Here is a 25,871-nt window from a genome sequence, read left to right on the forward strand (position 1 = left end):
AATTATTATTACTACTTTTTATTATTACTTTTTTGGTCGCACATCCTCAGTGATACCGATATTTTTTACACTTTTGTGAACAGCATTTGAAGGCACTGATACTTTAATGAATTTGAAAGTACAGATTGAGCATATGACACCCCTATTTCATATTGAGGGAGCATCTGGTGGCTAAGCATTTATGATAGGATGGCAAGCCTGTCATTAATGATTAAGGGTTGCTAGAATGTAGCGGTCAATGGAACCGCAGGCCTAACTATTCCATGCAAAACAAGTGAAAGCACATTTAGTAAGTTAGCTTTTTATCTCTTGGTAAGACATCCGATAATTGAATGATAATGAACAATTTATATTTTGGGAGCAAACCTATTAATAGTTAGAACCCCCTTCAGTATTTAATTTAGGTTATGGGTGTAACTAAACATCTGTTGTCGACTCAAGGTCTTAAGTCTGTTATAACTTTGATTATGGCAATTAGTGACATCATATGCCAAGTCCTAAATTATATAACTACTCATGTCATGTCTGAGGTCATACGCGGAGCCAATGGGGAGGGGGTTATGATTGCATTTTACCTCATAAATAAAACTTTCCTTGAGTTTTAATGAGTAAGAATTATGCACTTCGCTGGGAGTGACTGTCTTCTGAGGGAGTAAGTCTTTGTATCAGATTACCAAGGAATTACAGTGCACAGTATTCGGTATCATAAAGGCTATTTAGAACACGCTTTTATAAAACGCTGTTTAACTCGCATCAGGCAGGCAAGATGTATTCAAAACGCTTCACCCAGGTTATGAATCTTGCTGCAACACAGAGTTGCTTTCAGAGTAGACCGGTGCAGTAATCCTAGCCCCTCGCTCTACCTCTGTAAAAAAAATTGTTGTCCAGAGATTTTTTTATGTGTTTTTGTATCATTAGATAAGTAATTTAGCTTGGGTAGACATTCCTAATCCGGGCTGATTTGTTCTGGACGAAATTTTAAAAAATGACGGACGTGTTGAAGTGATGATGTAATATTTCAAGAACCATGAGACCTGTATACTTAATTTTGCTTTCAAAACATAGGTTTGTGGGGGGCGGGGGGCCAAGTAGTTTTATATAAACAAAAAATAGCTCCTCAAAGCAATCCTTCCATCATTTTCCAAAACAAATACATGTTTTAGCCATTATATTGGTAATTAAACATTGTTCTTGTTTCAGGTTTTCCATTGATTCAAATTTGTAAACATGAGAAGCAGGTGGTAGCAGAGGGTCTTTACCTCCTGGCAGAGTGTTGCTAACTACAAAATCTGAGTACTCCTTCAACCAAGAAAAATCTACCAAATGCCAAACTAATCCAAAAGAAAAGCTAACATCAACTGCAGCTGGACAGAAGAGAGTTTGAGATGCTCCAGAAATATGGCAAGACAAAGTTCACAAAAGATTGAAACTGAAGAGAGAAGATCAAATATTTTATCATTGTAACAACAAGTTCTACAAGTCGTATGCAATGGAAAAAAGCCTAGAAACAAAATCATCAAAAAAAAAAAAAGTACAAACCAATGAATCACAACAATAATCAGTCTGAGAAAGCGACGACAACCATGAATGTATTTGCTGTGGATTTGTATGCCCACCCAATCTGCATGCATGCATATATTCAAAAATATGAATGTACAATGAGCTCCCAGCAGCAAAGTAACTGCCAGCCTTATACATTTGCACTCTTTGAAGAAGTAAATGATGTTTCAAAGCCACTCTTGAGTACTGGCTACAGGTTCACACTCAGTGAGATCAGAGATATAATGGTCAACATTGATGAATCTATTGATCCAGAATAATGAAATTATTGATGTTTCTGGTGAGAATGTACAATGACAGCATTCATTTGTCAGGCTAACAAAAAGAATAAGCCACTTAACGTGTTCTCAGCTGAGTTGACTACTCAAGTATTTGCTGCCAAAATAAAAATCACAGGATGCTGTATAATCAGCAGAAACCATTTTAGGAAATGTCCTGAAAGATTTAGATTTTAGAATTAATTACAAATGTTGTGATGCCCCAGAGATCCGCAAATCATGGGAGTCAACGAGAATGTCTGATGTCGTCTAAACATTATTTTACGTCATTGTTTAATATCAGCAAAGCAGATCTGTTACAAACTAAAGATCTTGAGTTCAGAACAGAAGAAGACAGCATTGATGATGGCTTTGAAGATAAGCGAAGAAGTGGAAGACAATCTCATGAACCGAAAGAAAGGCTTATGCTGTGCAAATGTACTGTCTACTCCAAATCATGTTTTATAAGTTATATCATGCAAAAGGAAACCTCAGCTACACAGGATGACTGCCCATTCAATCTAGTGCAAAAGTAGAGAGCTAATCACTTCAATGAATAGGATTAAGTGTATAAACAAGTTATAATAACCTAGTACGGAGCAGGAATGTGTTAGCAGCTCATGCTGTAAAATCTTGTGAATGTGGCAGCACACACTTTACCAGGAAGGGATTTAAAATTGCTGCGCTTGATAATTTTGATATTGAAGACGGCTCTTCTTTGTCTGGAACACCCAGCACACATGATACTGCCATGATGCTTTAAGACTGTGCCAATGACATAGCTGCTAGAAAACATGCTGTAGGCATAAACAAACGAAGCTGCAAACTTCTCACCCACCTGTCTTGCCAACACGTGCAAAATCACTACAAGTCAACAACAAGTAACAGTCTACCAGAAAGTTTCAAAGTGGCTGAGGACATGGATCTTCTTCTACCTGACGCTGTGGTCCGTGAAGCTGATTTAACTGAGTTTATCATATCACTTCGATGTGGACTGAAGGATGAAAAAAAGCTAGTTTCTCCATGGGCTGGAATTCATGCTCTGATCTCCCAGAATACCATCCCACTGAAGAAGGTTGCGGTTTTACCATCTCCAGTCAGAAACTACACAACAGTTTACAAAGCTCTAAAAAAATGAAAAATTATGCGTGCTCAGCTGGAGGACCAACCTATCTTGCCAATTTTCTGCGAAGGTATTTTCTGTATTATAGCTGATATTTTTATGAGCAATCCAGTAGAATGTGATGATCTTTGTCCAATGATGGCCGTTTTCCAAATGACGAGTTGTGGTGTGGTGTGCAGGAAGTTCTCTCAGTGGACGTGACAGACAATGCACTTATTGAGGCTAAAATCTTTGGAAGCAAAACTGTCCAGTCAGTATTGAGAGGAACTTATGATGTTCGTTGCAAGGTATGCTCATCATATCTGAAGTTATAGAAATATTGCATTGGAATGCTTTTTGGAACAAGAATGACAAATGAGGTTTTGCATATCTTATCTCAGAAGTGAACTAGGCACAATGTGCACTTCTTTCAAAAGACATAATGCAAAGCCAGGCAATTTTCAATGCACTCAGTTCAAAATCTGAAAAACAAGTTTGTAGAGTTTGTCAAAGAATGTGAAGAAAAATCATAAGTTTGCAAGTACTGGGGAAATGTTTTACAAATAGTTCTAGTAAAGAACTTGGTGCATTCTGTTCAGGAAGGTGGATGGGAGCTGCGCATGAAGACTGTGGAGTCACTGATTATTGTGTTTCACAAATTCGATTGCATAAACTACCTGAGACATGGGTCCGGGTATTTGGAATAAGTGAAGAAGCTAGAGATAAAATACCCGTACAGAAAATTATTTCCAAGACATTTTGTGGTGAAAGACAAAGAGGGAAGGTTCAATGCTGTGGCTCCAGATAAGAAACTGGAACAGACGATCCAGAGTTCACAGAAACGCTCCAAGGGAATTGTTGGTCAGACACATAAAAGTGAATATGTAAATGGCAGCTAGTTTATCATGAAGTCCATTCCATTTGCAAAGTTTTCAGAGATGACAAATTCAAAATAAACGGACCATTGTGAAACTGTTACTCACCATGAACTTGTGGAAAAGAGATGGGAATGTTTTAATAAACATTTTGACAGCCTTCTTCATTTCATGTAGTAGCAAGGAAACCCCTTTGAAATGACTGAGACCGTGCGACTACACAACTTTGTGATCAAACAATATGTGGATAATTCTATAAAGACAAGTCTACTAGATGTCCTGGAACATGGATCAAAACTATACACAGAACTGAAGCAGGAGAGCAAGAGAAAACGCTGTTTGGCATAATAACTAAAGCTAAACTTTCATGCTTTAATTGCCATAGTAACAGTTTCGTCCAACTAGCCACTACAAAACAGGTTCCAATAAAACAACTTTTGCAATCACATACAGAGATGGATGTAGCAAAGGAAAGGGGTGAATTTATCACAGACATTCTGTTGCATGATCTTCTTCCAACAACACATTATGTGATGATGGAGATGGTGCAACCAAACCAGTGAAGCACAAACTAATGTGGGAGCTTTGGAAAAAGAAAAAAAAAAAAACTTTCACTTGAAGAATTTTATTTTGAAAAGGTGTCCTTATTGAAAACTACTATTGTGGACTATTTGTCACAATTGTGAACGGTCAATATTTCATCCATGCAAAACTTCGTAGAGGTTGTTCAGACTGTTCAACAGAGTCTTTGTGCACCTAGCAAGAACTGTACATTGTCTTTGACAGTTATCTTGAACAATCTGCCAAAGAATGTGAGCGAAGACGACGAATGTCTACCAGTGGAACAACTGAACTTGCCTGCATCAAAACCTCAAAAACCTATACCGGTGCAACTTGATAAATTCTTGTCATCAACATCGAACAAGATGAACTTTGAGATGTTATCTCGCCAAAACATTGCTGATGCTTCAGTGAACACTGAAATACCAATTATTGCAAGTGGAATGATTGTCAATGAGGAGTTGGTGCCTGCAGAAAGATCTTCAAAATGTATGGGCCCTAGTGTTCAAGAACTTAACAGCAAAATGGAGGAAACTGATCTTCATGTTGTGCGACACGTTGAGTGGGCTGTTCGAAATTCTTCCAATCGAGCCATTGTACGGTTAAATGACAGATTATTTTATTGAGCTGCTTAGATTTGTTGCAGTGTTCATAAGTCAAGGATTGTGAGAGTTATTGAACAGTTGAGAAAATAATTAATCCCTCTTCATATTATGTACAAGAAACTTGACCCAGAGCTGCCCAGCATTCGTATCAAGGAACATATTCTTACAGGTGGTGACACTATGAGCAAAATAGGAAAAAAGCTTGGAACTTTAACTGGAGAATCTGTGTAGTTTCTAAAAGTGATCTTCTGAGACAGAAGAAGAAAGAGACTTTAAAGACGCAGAAAATACCTTGTGCATGAGTGGAAAATAAGTTCTGACTGCCAGATTTGACAATCTTCGGTACAGTGAGTTCAAGAGATCAGTCCTGCTAAGTGACCTTCCACAGATGTTATATTCTATGTGTGGACAAAAAGAGCATGCTACTTGATCAGATAATGTGTAAAGGTTTAGGATCATGCATATGTAGAGAAAGAAACATGTGAATTTGGTTGGCAAGATATTGATGGGGTGCTAAAACCTATGAAGTATCCAAAGCCTCTATCCACAGAACTTAGAAGTACTTGTATTTGAAAAACCTGTGCTGCAAAAAGAGGCCCCTGTCAAATATGCTCCTCTCAAATATTCAACATTCTGCAAATGTACCATGAGCGGTTGACAAAACAAATGAAGTGAACTATGTAAATGTCTCTATAAGGAGTGATAAAGAACAAGTTACTTACCTTTGGTAACGCATCATCTGACAGAGTTTACCTTGCTGTAGATTCTTTACCTGGCATCAGCTTTGAATCGGGAATCTTTTCGCTGAGCAATATCCTGCACAAGCCATCAGGTGGCATTGTTTGGCTCCGCGTGACTTATTCAACGTCGTTGGAGCCGTCCGTGACATCACGGACATCTATAAAGGCACCAACTCAGCGCGTATACGTCCGTTCTTTTATCCACAACACTTCCACGCCATAAGCAGAGAGTCATGGATTGAACCAACGTTTGTCTGTGCAAAACTAGGGCCCTGAAAAGGGATAAACCCAAACCCTACTAGACATATCCCCAATGCGGGGAGGCACAAGTGTGTTTAAGGAATCTGCAGCTAGATAGTGTTTCTAATAGATAATGCATGGCCCGACCCTTCTTTGCTCCAACGTACTCCACAAAGAGTTGGTCATCCACCCAGAACTCTTTTGTGCGGTGTAAGGAAATGCCTCCTTGGCATGGTTACCCCCAGACTTTTTGCCTTTGCTGATGCCAAGTTATGATTTGAAAGTGTGCCGAGGCCTGCTAACCAGGCCCCAGCACCAGTGTTCTTTCCCTAACCCGTACCTTTGTTTCCGCAATTGGCACACCCTGGCATCCAGGTAAGTCCCTTGTAACTGGTACCAAGGGCCCTGATGCCAGGGAAGGTCTCTAAGGGCTGCAGCATGTCTTATGCCACCCTGGGGACCCCTCACTCAGCACAGACACACTGCTTGCCCGCTTGTGTGTGCTGGTGGGGAACAAAATGACTAAGTCGACATGGCACTCCCCTCAGGGTGCCATGTCAACCTCACACTGCCTATGGCATAGATAAGTCACCCCTCTAGCAGGCCTTACAGCCCTAATGCAGGGTGCACTATACCATAGGTGAGGGCGTAAGTGCATGAGCACTATGACCCTACAGCGTCTAAGCAACACCTTAGACATTGTAAGTGCAGGGTAGCCATAAGAGTATATGGTCTGGGAGTCTGTCATACACGAACTCCAATGCACCATAATGGCTACACTGAAAACTGGGAAGTTTGGTATCAAACTTCTCAGCACAATAAATGCACACTGATGCCAGTGTACATTTTATTATGAAATACACCCCAGAGGGCATCTTAGAGATGCCCCCTGAAAACATACCAGACTTCCAGTGTGGGCTGACTAGTTTTGTCAGCCTGCCACACACCAGACATGTTGCTGGCCACATGGGGAGAGTGCCTTTGTCACTCTGTGGCTAGTAACAAAGCCTGTACTGGGTGGAGGTGCTTCTCACCTCCCCCTGCAGGCACTGCAACAACTGGCAGTGAGCCTCAAAGGCTCACCCCCTTTGTTACAGCACCCTAGGGCACTCCAGCTATTGGAGTTGCCCGCCCCCTCCGGCCACGGCCCCACTTTTGGCAGCAAGGGCGGAGGAGATAATGAGAAAAACAAGGAGGAGTCACTGGCCAGTCAGGACAGCCCCTAAGGTGTCATGAGCTGAGGTGACTGACTTTTAGAAATCCTCCATCTTGCAGATGGAGGATTCCCTCAATAGGATTAGGGATGTGCCCCCCTCAACCTCAGGGAGGAGGCACAAAGAGGGTGTAGCCACTCTCAGGGCTAGTAGCCATTGGCTACTAACCCCCCCAGACCTAAACACACTCCTAAATCGAGTATTTAGGGGCTCCCAGAACCTAGGTAACTAGATTCCTGCAACCTAAGACGAAGAAGGACTGCTGACCTGAAAGCCCTGCAGAGAAGACAGACACACCAACTGCTTTGGCCCCAGCTCTGCTGGCCTGTCTCCCCACTTCAAGAAAAACTGCAACAGCGACGCGTTCCACAGGGTCCAGCGACCTCTAATTCCTCAGAGGACTACCCTGCATCTAAAAGGACCAAGAAATCACAAGGACAGCGGCTCTGCTCCAAAGAAGAAACATCTTTGCAACAAAGAAGCAACTTTGAAAGAACACACGGTTCCCGCCGGAAGCGTGAGACTTTGCACTCTGCACCCGATGCCCCCGGCTCGACTTGTGGAGAAACAACACTACAGGGAGGACTCCCCGGCGACTGCGAGCCCGTGAGTAGCCAGAGTTGACCCCCCTGAGCTCCCACAGCGACACCTGCAGAGGGAATCCAGAGGCTCCCCCTGACCGCGGCTGCCTGCTTCTAAGAACCCGACGCCTGGTAAGGACACTGCACCCGCAGCCCCCAGGACCTGAAGGATCTGACCTCCAGTGCAGGAGCGACCCCCAGGTGGCCCTCTCCCTTTCCCAGGTGGTGGCTACCCCGAGGAGCACCCTCTTGCCTGCATCGCTGAAGAGACCCCTGGGTCTCCCATTGAACTACATTGCAAACCAGACGCCTGTTTGCACACTGCACCGGGCCGCCCCCGTGCCGCTGAGGGTATACTTTTTGTGCTGACTTGTGTCCCCCCTCCGCTGCCCTACAAAACCCCCCTGGTCTGCCCTCCGAAGATGCGGGTACTTACCTGCTGGCAGACTGGAACCGGGGCACCCCCTTCTCCATTGAAGCCTATGTGTTTTGGGCACCACTTTGACCTCTGCACCTGACCGGCACCTGAGCTGCTGGTGTGGTAACTTTGGGGTTGCCCTGAACCCCCAACGGTGGGCTACCTTGGGCCCAACTTTGAACCCTGTAGGTGGTTTACTTACCTGCAAAACTAACAAACACTTACCTCCCCCAGGAACTGTTGAAAATTGCAGTGTCCAGTTTTAAAATAGCTTATTGCCATTTCTGTGAAAACTGTATATGCTATTTTGCTAATTAAAAGTTCCTAAAGTTCCTAAGTGAAACACCTTTCATTTAAAGTATTGTTTGTAAATCTTGAACCTGTGGTTCTTAAAATAAACTAAGAAAATATATTTTTCAATATAAAAACCTATTGGCCTGGAATGGTCTTGGAGTGTGTGTTCCCCATTTATTGCCTGTGTGTGTACAACAAATGCTTAACACTACCCTCCGATAAGCCTACTGCTCGACCACACTACCACAAAATAGAGCATTAGAATTATCTCCTTTTGCCAATATCTTACCTCTAAGGGGAACCCTTGGACTCTGTGCATGCTATTTATTACTTTGAAATAGTACATACAGAGCCAACTTCCTACATGCGGTCAAGGTAGAACGACAACACTCTTTTTGGGTCCAGTCGATGGAGTCGCTCCTCTTCTTTAGAGGGATGCGGTGGAGTAAAGAAGGTGGGCAGAGTGATGTTCTGACCCATATGAAACAAGTTCACCATCTTGGGGAGGAAAGAGGCACAAGTTCTGAGTACCACCTTGTCTGGATTGATAGTGAGATAAGGTAGCTTTGAAGACAAAGCTCACTCACTCTCCTGGCAGATGTTATTGCCACTAAGAAAGCGGTCTTGATGGTGAGCAGCCGGAGGGGACAGTTGTGCAAAGGCTCGAAGGGAGCACACATCAGAAATGCGAGGCCCAGATTTAAGTCCCATTGGGGCATAACAAAGGGCGTAGGGGGAAACACATGTGCAAGCCTTTTGAGGAATCTATGTACAATGGGGGATTTAAACAGAGAGGGCTGATCAGGCAGCTGAAGAAATGCCGATAAGGCAGAAAGATAGTCCTTGAAAGTCCCCAAGGCAGAACCCCTGCTGGGCTAGGGAAAGAAAGAAGAGAAGAATATGAGAAAGAGAAGCAAAAAGAGGGTCAATAGAACTTTCTCTACAATAATATACAAAGCTTTTCCAAAGGCAGGCATATAGAGTTTTAGTAGAGGGATGCCTGCCTGCTAAAATAACTTTCCAGACTTCGGGAGGAAGGTCAAAAGCCTTCAACTGCCGACGCTCAATCTCCATGCATGAAGGCGCAGAGTCGACAGGTTCTGGTGGAGAACCCTTCCCTGCTGCTACGACAGAATATCCAGCCTGATTGGAGGACTGATGCTCATTTTGAGAAGCTCAGGATACCAGACTCTTTGCCCAATCCAGAGCCACTAAGATGACTTTGGCCCGGTCTTCTTGATCTTCTTGAGAACTATGGGCAGGTGTAGTATTGGCAGAAAGCATACAGGAGGCCTGAACTCTATCTGTGTCGAAAAGCATCGCAGAGGGATTGCTGCCTTTAAAACTCCAGCGCGCAATACTGCTGACATTACGCGTTCTCTGCGGAAGCAAACACATCTAACCAATGCTCTCCCCACTGCTGAAAGTATCCTTGCACCATCTCCGGATGGAGATACCACTCATGGTCCGCTAGGCATTGACGGCTGAGTTTGTCCGTCCTGACATTCAGAGAACCTGCCAGGTATTGAACCACCAGGGTTATGCCCAGCTGTTCCAACCATGTCCAGAGATGCAGAGCCTCTTGACAAAGGGTCCACGACCCCACACCGCTCTGCTTGTTGCAGTACCACATTGCGGTGGTGTTTTCCGTGAACACCTGCACTATCTTCCGTTTCACAACAGGAAGAAATGCTTTCAATGCTAGCCGGATCACGCGGAGCTCCAATAAGTTGATATGAAGCCCGGATTCTGCCGGAGACCAGGGGCCCCTGATTTCCTCCTCTCCCAGATGGCTGCCCCATCCCAGAAGTGACATCTGTCACTACTGTGAGATCTGGCTGAGGAAGGGAGAGGAGTTGCAGTTCACTAAACACCACTGCAGGTCTTTTGCAGTTTCCTCCGAGATCCGAGCCGTGTTGGTAGGATTTCCCTGATGCTGTGCCCACTGGAACTTCAGGTCCCACTGCAGAGCTCTCATATGCCATCTGGCATTTTTGACAAGCAGGATACAGGAAGCCATGAGTCCCAACAGCCTCAGAGTCTCTCACCAAAATCCAGGATAGAGGCCGAAACATATTATAACCTGAATATCCTGGACTCGCTGCTTGGGAGCTTCAGGGAGGGAGTCAGGTGTGACTTCGGCACGTTTATAGTGAACCCCCAACGAATGCAGGAGGTCCGTTGTAGCCTGAAGGTGGGTGACATGAGCCTGGGGCGTAGAGGACTTCAACAGCCAGTCGTCGAGGTAGGGGAAAGACTAAAATCCCTAACCTGTGCAGATGAGCTGCTACCACCGTCATCACCTTGGTGAACACCCGAGGAGCACTGGTGAGACCGAACGGGAGGACGGTAAACTGAAAGTGCTTGTGGCCCACCTTGAACCGCAAGTAACACCTGTGGGAGGGCAGGATGGGGATGTCAAAATACGCATCCTGCAAGTCCAATGCTACCATCCAGTCTCCTTGTTCTAGAGCAGACAAAACCTGAGCAAGAGTGAGCATCTTGAATTTCTCCTTTTTGAGTGAGAGGTTGACGTGTCTTAAATCCAGGATAGGGCGAAGGCCCTTGTTCTTTTTGGGAATCAGAAAGTAGCCGGAATAACAACCTCTGCCTACTTCTGACATCGGGACCCTTTCTAAAGCTCCCTTAGACAAGAGAGCCGTAACTTCCTCGTGGAGCAAAACCAAATGGTCCTCCATCAGCCGTTCTTTTATCGGAGGGATAGAAGGAGGGAAAGGGAATAGCCCTTCTGTATAATCTGCAACACCCTTTTGTCCGTTGTGATGGAATGCCAGTGAGGGAGATGAAATTGAATCCTCCCTCTAACTGGTTGGACATGGTCTTGCATAATCATACTAGCAGGGCTTGGGCATTGTGTATGGGTGGTGGCTGACCTCTGGCTAGACCCTCTGGGTCTGAATATACCACAATCTCATCCTCGCACTGGAAGCTGTGAAGCCGGAAAACAATGGCTAACCTGTGGTTGGTGTGGTACCCACCCCTTCCGAAGCCTCAAAAGGGGCAACAGGCAGACTGCTGGCGAATGGGTGTCAAGAGGCCCAAGGATCTGGCCGTGGCTCGAGAGTCCTTGAACCGTTCAAGCACCAAGTCTGCCTTTTCACCAAAAAGGCATGAGCCATCGAAAGGTGTATCCATCAGATTTGCCTGGACATTCCCCGAAAAGCCAGTGGTACGCAGCCAGGCGTGGCGAAGAAGGGCCACTGTCTAAGAAATCACCCTGCCCAGCAAGTCGGTCGAGTGCAAGCCACACCAGATGGTAAACCTGGCTGCATCTCTCCCATCCTTGACAGTTTGGGTGAGTGTCCCGTATGCCCTCCGGGATCTGAGGCACCATCTGTGCCACCGTATCCCATAAAAAAACAGCCCAAAAGGCAAGAGGTGTTTACCCACCTAAATGCCAGGCTGGAGGAAGAAAACAACTTCTTCCCAAGCTGGTCCGGCCTCCTGGATTCCCTAACCGGGGGAGAGGAAGGAAAGGACCCATGGGAAGTGGAGGTCTGGACCACCAAGCTCTCCGGGGTGGGGTGTTGGGTGAGGAAACTAGGGTCTGTAGGAGCTGGTCGAGGACGATGGCCAATTATCCCATTCACAGGAGCCCCTGTGCTGGGTTCGGACCTCGTCCCCAGTGGGACATCTGTAAGGGCTTCTGTAGGAAGTTGGCTCTGTATGTACAATTTCAAAGTAAGAAATAGCATGCACAGAGTCCAAGGGTTCCCCTTAGAGGTAAGATAGTGGCAAAAAGAGATAATTCTAATGCTCTATTTTGTGGTAGTGTGGTCGAGCAGTAGGCTTATCAGAGGGTAGTGTTAAGCATTTGTTGTACACACACAGGCAATAAATGGGGAACACACACAAAGACAATTCCAGGCCAATAGGTTTTTATATAGAAAAAGATATTTTCTTAGTTTATTTTAAGAACCACAGGTTCAAGATTTACAAACAATACTTTAAATGAAAGGTATTTCACTCAGGTATCTTAGGAACTTTGAATAACCACAATAGCATGTACAGTTTTTGCAAAAATGGCAATAAGCTATTTTAAAAGTGGACACAGTGCAAAAATCATCAGTTCCTGGGGGAGTTAAGTAAATGTTAAGTTCACAGGTAAGTAAAACACTTACAGGGTTAAAAGTTGGGTCCAAGGTAACCCCAAAGTTACCACACCAGCAGTTCTCAGGGCCGGTCAGGTGCAGAGGTCAAAGTGGTGCCCAAAACACATAGGCTTCAATGGAAATGGGGTGCACCGGTTCCAGTCTGCCAGCAGTTAAGTACCCGTGACTTCGGAGGGCAGACCAGGGGGGTTTTGTAGGGCACCGGGGGGGGGGGGGGGGGGGAACACAAGCAGGCACAGAAAGTACACCCTCAGCGGCACAGGGGCGGCCGGGTGCCGAGTGCAAACAAGCATCGGGTTTGCAATTGGATTCAATGGGGAGACCCGGGGGTCTCTTCAACGATGCAGGCAGGCAAAGGGGGGGGCTCCTCGGGGTAGCCACCACCTGGGCTAGGAAGAGGGCTGCCTGGGGGTCGCTCCTGCACTGGAGTTTGGTTCCTTCAGGTCCTGAGGGCTGCGGGTGCAGTGTGTTTTCCAGGCGTCTGGTTCCTTGAAGCAGGCAGTCGCGGTCAGGGAGAGCCTCTGGATTCCCTCTGCAGGCGTTGCTGTGGGGGCTCGACTCTGGCTACTCACGGGCTCGCAGTCGCCGGGGAGTCCTCCCTGTAGAGTTAGTTTTCCGCAGGTCGAGCCAGGGGCGTCTGGTGCAGAGTGGAAAGTCTCACGCTTCCAGCAGGAAACGTGTGGTCTTTAAAAGTTGCTTCTTTGTTGCAAAGTTGCAGTTCTTGTGAACAGGGCCGCTGTCCTCGGGAGCTTCTTGGTCCTTTTAGATGCAGGGTAGTCCTCTGAGGCTTCAGAGGTCGCTGGACCCTGGGGGACCCGTCACTGTTGCAGTTTTTCTCGAAGTGGGGAGACAGGCAGGTAGGGCTGGGGCCAAAGCAGTTGGTATCTCAGTCTTCTCTGCAGGACTTCAGGTCAGCAGTCCTTCTTGGTCTTCAGGTTGCAGGAATCTACTTTCCTAGGTTCTGGGGTGCCCCTAAATACTGAATTTTGGGGTGTCTTTAGGTCTGGGAGGGAAGTAGCCAATGGCTACTGTCCTTGAGGGTGGCTACACCCTCCTTGTGTCTCCTCCCTGAGGGGAGGGGGGCACATTCCTATTCGTATTGGGGGAATCCTCCAAAACCAAGATGGAGGATTTCTAAAGGCAGGGGTCACCTCAGCTCAGGGCACCTTAGGGGCTGTCCGACTGGTGGGTGACTCCTCCTTGTTTTTCTCATTATCTCCCCTGGACTTGCCACCAAAAGTGGGGGCTGTGTCCAGGGGGCGGGCATCTCCACTAGCTGGAGTGCCCTGGGGCATCGTAACACGAAGCCTGAGCCTTTGAGGCTCACTGCTAGGTGTTACAGTTCCTGCAAGGGGGAGGTGTGAAGCACCTCCACCCAGATCAGGCTTTTGTTTCTGTCCTCAGAGTGCACAAATTCCCTCACCACATGGGGTCAGAAACTCATCTCTCAGCAGCAGGCTGGCATAGACCAGTCAGTCCTGCACTGAACAATTGGGTAAAATACAGGGGGCATCTCTAAGATGCCCTCTGTGTGCATTTTTTTTAATAAACCCAACACTGGCATCCGTGTGGGTTTATTATCCTGAGAAGTTTGATACCAAACTTCCTAGTATTCAGTGTAGCCATTATGGAGCTGTGGAGTTAGTTTATGACAAACTCCCAGACCATATACTTAATATGGCCACACTGCACTTACAATGTCTAAGAATAGACGTAGACACTGTAGGGGCATATTGCTCATGCAGCTATGCCCTCACCTGTGGGCTGCAAGGCCTACTAGAGGGGTGACTATGTCACAGGCAGAATTTTGTGTGCATGGCATCCTGAGGGGGATGCCATGTCGACTTTGCCTTTTTCTCCCCACCAACACACACAATCTGCAATGGCAGTGTGCATGTGTTAGGTGAGGGGTCTCTTAGGGTGGCACAACATATGCTGCAGCCCTTATGGGCCTTCCCTGGTCACAGGGCTCTGGTACCACTGGTACCTTTTACATGGGACTTATCTGTGTGCCAGGGGTGTGCCAATTGTGGAAACAATGGTACATTTTAGGTGAAAGAACACTGGTGCTGGTGCCTAGTTAGCAGAGTCCCAGCACACTTCTCAGTCAAGTCAGCATCAGTACCAGGCAAAAAGTGGGGGGTAACTGCAACAGGGAGAAATTTCCTTACAGCTTCACTAAAGGTTTAACATCGGCCCCAATGTAGCAACTCCCGGCTGAAGCACCTCTGACAGGAGGTTAGCCGTGGGCGGCACCGTAGGCAAGTCTAGGTCTAAGACCTCAGCTGCCCTTCGTACGACAAAGGCATACGATGCTCCCTCCTCCCGTAGCCACAGAAGGAGGCGAGATCATACCAGCATCTGGAGAGGTATCCAGTCCACTGGCTTCCCCTAGATCCTCATACCAGTCCTGCTCCTCCAATCTATATTCCAAATGGTCCTCAGACCCCTCCCACTCCTCACCTGTGCCTGGCTAATCAAAATAAGCCTCAGGCACTGATCTGGGCCTAGTTGGTGCTGTTGAAGTTGGGACCAGCGTCATACGACGACGTCCCGGCTCATCAGGAATGAGGATGGGGCTTCCACCAACAGCTGGTGCCGGAGAAGGCAAACTGTCATAAACCTGCGCCTCTCCAGATCTGATTTTGGATCCTGGCGTCCCCAGCGGCGCTGAGGCCGAAGCCGCCGGAGTCGAACCTAATAGGTTCCCTGCTGACCGCGCAGGGTCCGAAGCCATGCACCTCACAAACTAGGAGCATGGCTTTGTAAAAGTTTTTAATTTGAGCGGGGGTCACTCTGCCTCCCGGATAAGCGAGGCGACAGAAGTTGGCCCTGGCAACGGCTCAGCGGAATCATGCTCGGAACGTCGACATTCCTGAGATGCCTTGTCAGCCGATGGTCATGGCAAAGTCAAAGTCCGCTTGGAGTTATTCTTCTTGTGCCTTTTTCCCTGAGGACCTTGAGTGGGAAGAACAAGACTTGGGGCTCCTGGAGCGGTCCGCGACTTCCTCCTTGAGGTGGGACCGTGACCTCTGATGAGTTGTGCCAAACGAAGTCGACTGCCAGGCCGCCATGAGCTTTAGAGACCACTCGCAAAAAAAAATTCTGAACCATGACCTGGTAGTCGGAGCACGACTTCGAGTCATGGTCCCGGTCGAGGCACCAGAGACATACCTGGTGGGGTCCGTCACCGACATGGCGAGATGACAGGTGCCATATGGCTTGAACCCAGTCTTCCTAGATGACATCTTCCTCACACAGACGAAAAAAATTCTCAGACAAAAGGTTGAAAAAAGGCTTGCCAAAAAAGACAGAAGGTAACTCGATCCCAGACCTGCGCCTGACCGGTGCAGAAGGTAAAGAACAGACGTACACGGGCCGGGGTGGTGCCTTTATAGACAACCGTGACGTTACAGACTGCTCCAACGATGCTGACAAAGTCACACAGAGCCGGACGACGCATGCAGATCCGAACGACGCCACCCGACGGCGCGCGCAGGGTATTGCTCAGCAAAAAGATTCCGGATTCGAAGCTGGCGCCAGGGAATTCAAAGGTAAGGAATCTGCAGCTAGAAAAATCTCTATCAAATCATTTTTTTCCATATTCAGATTATAACCATTGGTGTATACATAAAAGGATTAAAAATCATGATTTGTTTCATTTCTATATACGTCTCTTCTTCCTCTATTATAACCGCCATTTTGGAAAATGGCAGAAGGATTGCTCGGAGGAGTTATTTTCTGTCGCTAAAAGACTACATGACCCCCAAAACCTATGTTTCGACACCAAAAGGAATTATATAGGTCTCATGGTCCTGAAATATTACATCACCACTGCAACACATCTGCCATTTTTAAAAATGTCGTCCAGAAAAATGTGGCCCGATCAGCAGTGTCCACTCAAACTAAATTACTTCAATATTGATAAAAAAACAAATATATATATATATATAATTTTTTTTCCAGCGGTATAGCAGGGAGTCGAGGTTACAGTTTAACATCATCTGTAAGAGGGCATATTTCTAAACAAATTTTGTTAAGACCAGTGATTGCATCCCTATTTTGAAGTCCCTATTAGAAATGTTAGCCGTTGCTATTATATTTATGTAGGCTTAAGTGTTCCGATTTTTGCATCTAGTGCAGAAAAGAGATTTTACCCATTTCAGAATTTTAGGCAATATAGTGTGTTAAGTGAGCTAAGCCATGACTGGATTGGGAAAGGGCAATGAGGAGGGGAGACAAACAGCACTTTTTCAATAATTTAGCTTCTAGGGGTTAAAAGTCTTCAAGCATTGGATGCTCATCTTTCTTGCTTAATTCACAAGGTATATGTTTCTGTTTCTTTACTATGTTTACTTATATTTATAGTACATGCACACTTAGTTTAGATGTATTAAAAGACCTATTTATTTTACTGACTAATTTATCAAATAATTTTTTTTATATCTGTTCATCTTCAAATTCCTTAAAGGGTTTGAGAAACCACAGTCAATGGGAAAATGTGGTGGGTTTAAGGTTCCCTTTCAATGAGACATGTTATACTTAGCAATAGGAAGACCCGATTATCTATATGAGAGCTGCCTTCCAGCAAATGTGCTAAAAGACAACTGAAAGAAAGAAGGAATGTGTTTTTGACTATGGATCGAATGTAAGACTGGGGATTAGCGGGCTGATAATGAAGAATTTTACATTCTTTTAAGAAAACAGTAAAAATCAATGAAACAGTTAAGGGAATGGTTGCAGAGATTATAAAATTGTAAGAACTCATGCCTTTAGAAACTGAGCAGCAGCTTTACAACCAGTGCATAGGACTATGGCATTCAAAATTAAAGAAAACATAGGTCAAAAGATAGCTGCCACAATTCAAAGCATCATGAAGTGTCTGTAAGAAAGGTTTCCCAATAAGCAAGTTGAGGATGGCAGAAGATGGACAAAAACAAACTGTTGCAAGTATGTAGAAAGTTGGATAGTAGAGGTGGCGGGAACTGGTGTAAGCTTAGTGAGCACAAGTGGAACACACTGGTCATTGTTAGTGAGGAGAGTCCCTCAAGATGTTGACTGAAAAAGTGCTGGGTTTGAAAGAGGCACCAATGTGAAATGAGAGGAGCACACAGGTGGGGTGTGGGAGTTAAACCCAGTGAAAGGAACTTAATGTGCAAGTGTGTGGGCATGGAGTGCCACTTGCTCCTTTGTGAAAGGGCTGAACTGAGCAGGTGGTGGGAGTACACGGTTGCAATCTGCAAATGCAATGAAGCAGGTAAGGAATTTAGGAAGTCAGATTTCGAGACATTACAACACAGTTAAACAAGCACTGGCAAAGCCAATAGGTCTTGCCAATGCAAGAGCTATTAGCTCTGCCAATGTGTTTTAGCCCTGTACTACACCAGCGTGGCTGCTGTTCAGCATGGCTATAAGTTAATGCAGTACAACAGAGTCGAAAGGGTGGAGAGGCCCGAAAAGTGAAAGGGCTCAAACAGTGGAGTACAATGCCAGAGCGGAGTGGCACAGAATGTCGTAGATTAGAATGGCATGTAGTAGAGTGTCAGTGAAGGGGTTACAGTAGAGTGACTTAGAATGGCCTACAGTGAAGTGGTACAGAGAGTGGTAGTGGAATAGAGGGTCATAAAATAGAGTGGCTTACAATGGAGTGGTAAGAGATGAGTAGTGGAGTAGTGTCATGGGGTGCAAAAGAGTGGGATGGCAGAGTTAAGTATAGTGTTGCAAAGTATCAGAGTAGTGTGTAGCAGAATGGAGTAAAGTGGCATAGAAGGAACTGCGTAGAGTGGAATGTTGTGGAGCACATAGTGTGTCTTGGATTATAGAGTGGAGTAAAATGGTGTAGGGGGAATTGCATGGAGGGGTGAAGAGCAGACGGGTATGGAGGGAGGAGCAAAGAGGGCGGTGTGGAGTTGTAGAGTGGAGCAGTGTTGTAGAGCGAGTAGTGTCAGAGCTAAGCAGGGGAGTGGTGTCAGAATGGAGTAGTGGAATTGCATGGAATGGCGGGGCCTGCAGGGGCAGGGCATGGAGGGGCTGGACGTAGAGTGGAGTAAGGTATTGTACAGTGGAGGGGCGTAGAGTGGGGAAGAGTCGTGGCATAGAGCAGGTGGGCACAGAGTGGAATAAAACGGCGTGGAGTAACGTAAAGTGTTGAATGGAGTATCATGGAGTGCCGTAGAGTGGAGTATGCAAGCTATGCTCCACAGGAGGGACAAAAACATGCTTGGCTGCCTACCATGAATAAGGCCAGCAAATACAAAGCATGCAAACATGATTTACAAAGCACAAAGCCAATGGTAAGCAAGGGGCATAAAGCATTCCCAGGGAAGCTTTCAGAATATCCCCAGTAAGTACTTTTGTAACCAGACAGCTGTGCTGCCTGGTAGACTTTGACCTACAAAGGAAACCGCAATGCAGCTCGATAAAAAGGAAAACAAACTAGGGAAATTCACAGTTTTATGACAACCTTATTGACATTACCAACTCTGTAGAACTTAATATTTCTTGAAGTAAGTGTTTCTTTCTTTCTTTTTTTTTTTTAACACAATTTCAAAATATCTGCCTGTCAAATAAAGAATAACATTTCTCATTACATTATCAACAAACACAGTCACAGACTAATCCATTTACTACATATTAGAATGCTATATTGTAGGTCTCTCTGTATGAATTCATATTACTTCTCATGCTTGCTTTTAATTCTTAATCAAATGTATATATAGCATCAGATTTGAATTTAACTCTGATTTATGAGATCTACAATATCAATCATGAAAGTTCAAAACAATAAGTTATTAAAATTCCTTACCTCTCATGAGCACCTTGGTCAGGTCTTGCTACTAAAATGATAAAAATATAAAAACATCAATGAAGCACCAGTATAAAAACATAATGAAAATGCAGAGGACCCAACATCTACAGTTGGAATAAGGTTAATTAATATTTTGCATCGATATCTGAGACGCCATTTTGAAAGATAAGGGCGGTCCAATGAAAAGAATGTGCAAACTGATATACGTTAAGATGACTTCATTAGGAGAAATATCCTTCACATAAATACAGCTGAACCTTTCAACCAATCACATGGGATATAAAACAAGTAAGAGGAGAGCAAGTAATAAAACCTATAAACATTTTGAACAGTCTTGGGTCAGTATTTGTCTCAGACATACTTTTAATTCGCTGATATTTCAGGATAAGTAAACATGAGAAAGGAAGGTTGTGGTGAGCAGGCATGGCATAGAATCAATTGGACTGAAACCTAAACTAGACCCTCGCAGAGTCAGGAAGTCTGCATGCTTTTAATTTATGCAGAAAGAATTTAAGAGCTTTAGTTGCAACATTCCCTGTGTGCCGGGAAGCTCCTTTTCCCAATTTTACCTGTAGCATATACCCATCGAAGTACAGCCCTCTTAATTGCCACTTGAGAAGTGACCGTTGTCAAGCTAAATTACATTAACAATCAGCCAACATGTACTCAGAAGTTTCATTTTCAAAAACATTTTTTTTATGTAACTTTTGTTCATTCTTTCATTAGAGAAAATAAATTGTGTTTCTTCACACAGCTTTTCGCACAATCAATGTGTGGGGTGCATGAAGTCAGAGGTCAGTCTGATTTGCACTGTAAAAGTTATCATCTTTATCTAGGAAGTTAGAATATATTTTACATGATAAATTGATATTACTTACGTCTCTTAAGAGCAAAGGAAATCAAATGGAAGCAGATGGATAGGAAGGCAATTTTTTTTTGTAATTAGGTGAAGTACCCTGAAGGCCACCATTTTGGTACTAGTCCTGGCTCTCTCTCCCCTTCAAAACTAGTTCGGAATTGCAGTAGAGTCTCGATGTGGGCTGCATTCTTGGGGGGATTGTCCTAACGCCATACACAACACAATTTTTTTTTTTTTTTTTTTTTAAATCAGAAACAACTAAATGTCTATGTTAATTTTTCAAGTACTCTCACGTACAGAGGTAACAGGTATTTCCTAATCAATTCCAATGTTACAATCTTAAACCCCTACCTGCTAACTCTGTAGAAGAGAGCGGAGATTGGAACATTGTAATTTATTAGGAAATATGGATCCTAATGAAGAACACAAAATTTACTTCAAAATCCCGTGCTCCATTATGAAACTGTTCATTTACGTTTATTAGTTCCACTCAAGAACGATCGGACACCAACAAGATCCGTAACCAATATAATTAAACAGACCAAAAAAAAAAGAACCCAGATAGCTGGAGAATGGAATATCCCTAGTCAGCGAAGGTGCAAAGCTATAACATGCTGGCCAACCAAGATAGAAAATGCCTGTGCTGCAACAAACACTTATTGAACTCTCACTTCAACAACTTAAACACAGAAGTAACGGCAAGCAGCTTAACTGGAAACAACACAACAAAGGAAAAAACACATGCAATGGCAGCAAGTTACTCAGTGCTTAATGTGAGTTTAGATGCAGGTGGGGTCCAACACCATGTGGGGTCCAATATCAGCATTAATGTTTGGGGACCTGTACTTACTTTTCCTCATTAGGTTGACAGAGTAAGAGAGGGCAAACCCAAAAAGGAAAATGAGAAGGAGGGGCAAGGGAACAGCAGAAAGAAATGTGAAAGTAAGAAAGCAGAGATGCAGAACCTCAGAGTCAGATAAAGAGGCAGCGAGTTTCTAATGGTTAAGGAAAAGAGGCATGGGGTAGAATAAAAACGAAACAGTCTAGGTATTCAGCACCAAGACGTTTGATCACGCCGTCTGCAGGCTTCTGTGCAAAACCTTGGCCCGACACTTATTCTGTCACAAATTAAGCACTGGAAAAATTACATATATTTTTCAAAATAAGAAAAAGGTATGAGAACCAAGAGTGGAAAATACCACCCTCACAATTTATACAACATCAAAGATACACGTAAATGAATAAACCTAAGCAAACAGACCAAGTGGAAACATACCAGGAATTGCTTAATTGAACAATTAATTGAATGGACTGTTCCCACGAGGAACAGGGTCAAGACTGATTTGCATATGGCTGGGTCCAAATTGGGGTGGCATGGTGAGCAAAAGAACGATGGATTAAACCCAGATCTGTGACTGGGGGTGAGTGTTTGCATTGTTCAGCACTCCGTCCATCATCCTTTTGTGTTGGTAAAGATACCCGAAGTGGGAATGGTATGCCCAGAGGTGGATCCCGTGCTGTGCCACTGGATTCAAGCTAGCCTGGCTGATGAAGGGTGATACACTGAAACCAGTCCCAGGATGCTTGTTTCCAGTCCAGGGAGGACCTGGCTTGGCAGTTCAGTCTGGACTGTTCCCACGAGGAACAGGGTCAAGAATGATTTGCATATGGCTGGGCCCAATCTGGGGTGGCATGGTGAGCAAAAGAACAATGGATTAAAACCAGATCTGTAACTGGGGGTGAGTGTTTGTATTGTTCAGCACTCCGTCCATCATACTTTTGTGTTGCTTAAATGAACGATAACCAACCAAATTAACAATACAATGCCAAAGACAGAACAATCATAGAGAGCCCAGGCCTCGAAATCCATATTTTGGACATATTACCATAGAATGGACACCTAAAACATGCACCAACAGTGATGTAATTTACATCGGACCCTCCTAATATGCCAGCCGGACAGGCTGAATCCTAAAATCCTGGCTACAGGACAACAGAAATTTTGCCATCTACAATATTAGATGGTATGATGCCGAAGAAGTGAGTGCATCTCTGAGAAACAAATTACTGAGACGGCTAATAGAAAGGCTGAGCGAAGGAGTAGTCCAGAGAAACTACATTCAAACCATAATGGGGTTCAGATGGAGCAACATTGCTGCAGTACTCAAAGTGATCCTGGTGGGCACAGGAAGGCCAAATTTAAAGACTAAAAGCAAAATGTAACCCACTCAGAAATCCCCTATCCAAAGCTCAGATTTCCAGAACAGATGACAAAGAACAGTCCTCGAGGACTGCATTTGCAAGGAAAAAGGTGCCAAAGAAGCACCCATAGAATATACAACAAAGACAGACAAGTGAAAAAACATGAGAACCAGTAAACTCATTAAGTTTTTAAAGTTATGACCCAAGAAGCAGCTAGGGAGAAAGAAAGGACTGACCGTGCTAAAGCTTCCATCAATAGTTATAGGCCTGGCAACGAGAATGGAACTTTTTACAAACAAAATGGCAGACTGACACGCTGCAGACCATAAACAGACAGACAAAGCCCTTTCAGCACGGGGCAAGAACACAACCCATCCTGTCATGGAATGTGGCCAAGATTCCACTAAGATGAAGTTCCTCGGGCCCAAATGACTTCCTAATGAAGCACAAAATTTCAGCACTTAAACACAGCTCTATCACAGAAGAACCAAAATTAGATCTACCTCACGACGGCACAAAATGAGGGATCTAGAAACAGTGGAGGTCTCCATAAAGAATGCAGGGCTAGGAATGGTATCCAAACAGAAAAAGTGTGCTAACAGATGTGCTAACAGATACACTTTGACAATAATAATCATTTATGCTCCAAAGAGATTTTCTAGACACCAGTGGAAATGCAACGGACCCTTCAAGGAAGCCTCAACAGTAACTGAATTTATCCTGTTAAGAACAGAGGACTAGTATAAGCTTGAAAACCGTGGGACAAAGTAGACGCTGGAAAGAGACCACAGCTCCCTACACATGGATATCAAAGGGAACAAAGCAGATAGGACTCGTTATTCAAGCTAGTAGTACAGCCCATTGGAACCTGATCCCAAAGTAATAGTCTGATGGCAATAGCATACTGAACAAAAACTGGAAAAATGGAGCAATGAATCAGAAAAGGAAATGATATTCAATCTAAAGGACAATCTCTCACCTAACTAATTAAGAAAAGCTGTTATTCTCAAATAAAACCTCTGGGCACAAAAATCGTAGGTGGGAGCAGAACAAGATGTACAAAGAAAAACTGTGTGGTCTGGTCTGGCGAGGAATTCAAACAAATATAGGAATACCTCAAGTGCGTGTTAAGAACAGGTGCACTCACAGAGAAATGCAGGAATGTTAGAAACTGATACACAACCCTAATAAAGAAAAAAGAAGAAACCATGCAGTATATATGGAACAGCCTTGGAAAAGTGAAAAGAGAAAAGGACTTAAAAACCTGGGGAAAAATAGGGGAAGGGCTATTCACAAACAAAAAACACACTGGATGTGAAAATAACAAGAGGAAAACTGGATAGCATTACCACAGGAGTTTTCAATGCAGCAAACAGTATGTGCACTACATAATCTCCAACTTCACACCATGAAATGCATCCACAAACGAAGGTGAAGGTATGAAGAAAATATAAAAGGGTAATGAGAGAACTAACCAGCGGAACAGTTCCAGTCCAAATATTCTCCAGTCAGAAGTCTTTAAACACCACACAGAATGGTGGGTCCAAATGAACAATTTACCTTCGGTAATGCATTATCTGGTAGACACAGGATCTAGCCGCAGATTCCTTACTTGAGATCCTCCCAGATTCGAGCCTGGATCTGGAAACGTCCCCCCCCTCCACAGCAGTCTGCACATCAGAAGAGGGTGTCGCATGACTCCATAACGACTATGTCATCCACCAGATGTGACGACAGTGGAGTTCATATAACCCCCACACCGACATCAGTTTCTTTCGTGAATTATTTCTGCACTCAAAACATGGAGCCACATATTCAAACGACCTACTGAAACAGTGAGCTGGTACAAAAAACATCCCTGTGTCAAATCACCAAATTCTTAATTCAAAGTGTAGATTTCCATAATGAAATCTTCTGAGACCAGGAAGGACTCAGTACACAGAGAGGGGTGGATGGGAGGGTTGTTAATGAAGTAAACAAGTTACTTACCTGTAACTGCAGTTCTCCACTATTGGTATCTTTCATAGATTCACATGCTTGAATCATTCCCAGTCGTTGAGATGGGAGTCCCCGGTAACTTAATAAAGCAGTATGTGTGTGTGTGTGTGTGTGTATATATATATATATATATATATATATATATATATATATATATATATCACACATACACACACACACATATATACACACACACATACACATTTACATTGTAGGCCGCATGTGAATCTATGAAAGATACCAATACTGGAGAACTGCAGTTACAGGTAAGTAACTTATTTTCTTCTCCAGTATTGGATCTTTCATAGATTCACATGCTTGAATCAGAATAGCACGCAGTTACTGTATTTGTATATCTTATAGTATTAGAGCAAAAAGCGGATGGTGGGTAGAAAATATATACATAACTTTGCTATGCAACATATACATACACACACACACACACACCCTACATTAAAATCTGCATGAATACATAAACGCATGGAACCAAAAGAGGCTCCCCTTAATGAAAAAAGTGGTATAGTAAAACCAATCCAACCGCTGTATGATTGCGCTGCGCCGATTTCAGGTAATAATGCTGCATGAATAATATGCACACTTTTCCAAGTCGCATCACGACACATCTTCGCCAGAGGTACTTACGCAAAGAAAGTAGTTGAAGTGGAACTGCTCCAGCTGAATGCATCCTATTTTTCTCTGTGAGGGGACTGCTAGTCTGAGTGGCAGGACTGGACTGCAGCTGATATTCATTCAGCGATGGCTGCCATTGTGACTGGAGCACACTTACGAGAGTGACTGAGTCCAACAGCTTGTCAGCTCACATGAGTTGTTTAGTGCGATGTAAGTAGAAAGTTTAGATATCACTTGATACCTAGAGTATGAATATACCTCTCAGCTGGTGATGTTGAATTCAGGAGAAAAGTCTGAAATATCATAGGCTCATTGAGGCAAAATCTGAATGAACCATGGGAATACATCTGTGGATTGGTTCAGAGAAGAAATAAATTGCCTGTGAGGCGCAAGAAGGCTCTTGTGTTGAGAAAGCCTGCATCTTCTCTACCCTACTTTTCGAGGTGAGCTCCAGTAACAAGGTGACCTTCCATGCGAGAAATATGAGGTGTGCCTCGAGAGTGGGTTTGAATGAACTCTTCATGAGTTGAAATAGAAGTATGTTCAGGTGTCAGTCCGAGGAAGCAGCCCTTACTGTAGGAAAACACTTAATAAATCTTTTATGAATTGTTTGATGAGTCTGCAAGAGTAGAAAGTAAAAATGTGATGAACAGCTATAGCTTGATAACGCTGTAAGCTGTACCTTAACGGACGCATGTACCAACTATGACTGAGCTAGTGAAAAGAGATAGGATAGTTATGTGCCTGATTATGTTAGCAGAGGATGTAGGTTTGATTTTCTGGTGCCACAGGCA

The 25,871-nt window shown here is 44.3% G+C and overlaps 1 protein-coding gene across 3 annotated transcripts in view; it reads right to left on the reverse strand.

Moving 5' to 3' along the window:
• Positions 1 to 25,871, reverse strand: part of RETREG3 (reticulophagy regulator family member 3) — a 227,730-nt gene that overhangs the window by 149,637 nt on the left and 52,222 nt on the right. For all 3 annotated transcript variants that reach the window (XM_069237719.1, XM_069237717.1, XM_069237716.1), the window contains one exon: positions 19,386 to 19,416. In XM_069237719.1, the coding sequence (XP_069093820.1) occupies positions 19,386 to 19,416 (31 nt within the window). The remainder of the gene's footprint in view (positions 1 to 19,385; positions 19,417 to 25,871) is intronic.

This window comes from Pleurodeles waltl, chromosome 6 (assembly GCF_031143425.1).
Source record: "Pleurodeles waltl isolate 20211129_DDA chromosome 6, aPleWal1.hap1.20221129, whole genome shotgun sequence".
In the NCBI taxonomy this organism is placed as follows: domain Eukaryota; kingdom Metazoa; phylum Chordata; class Amphibia; order Caudata; family Salamandridae; genus Pleurodeles; species Pleurodeles waltl.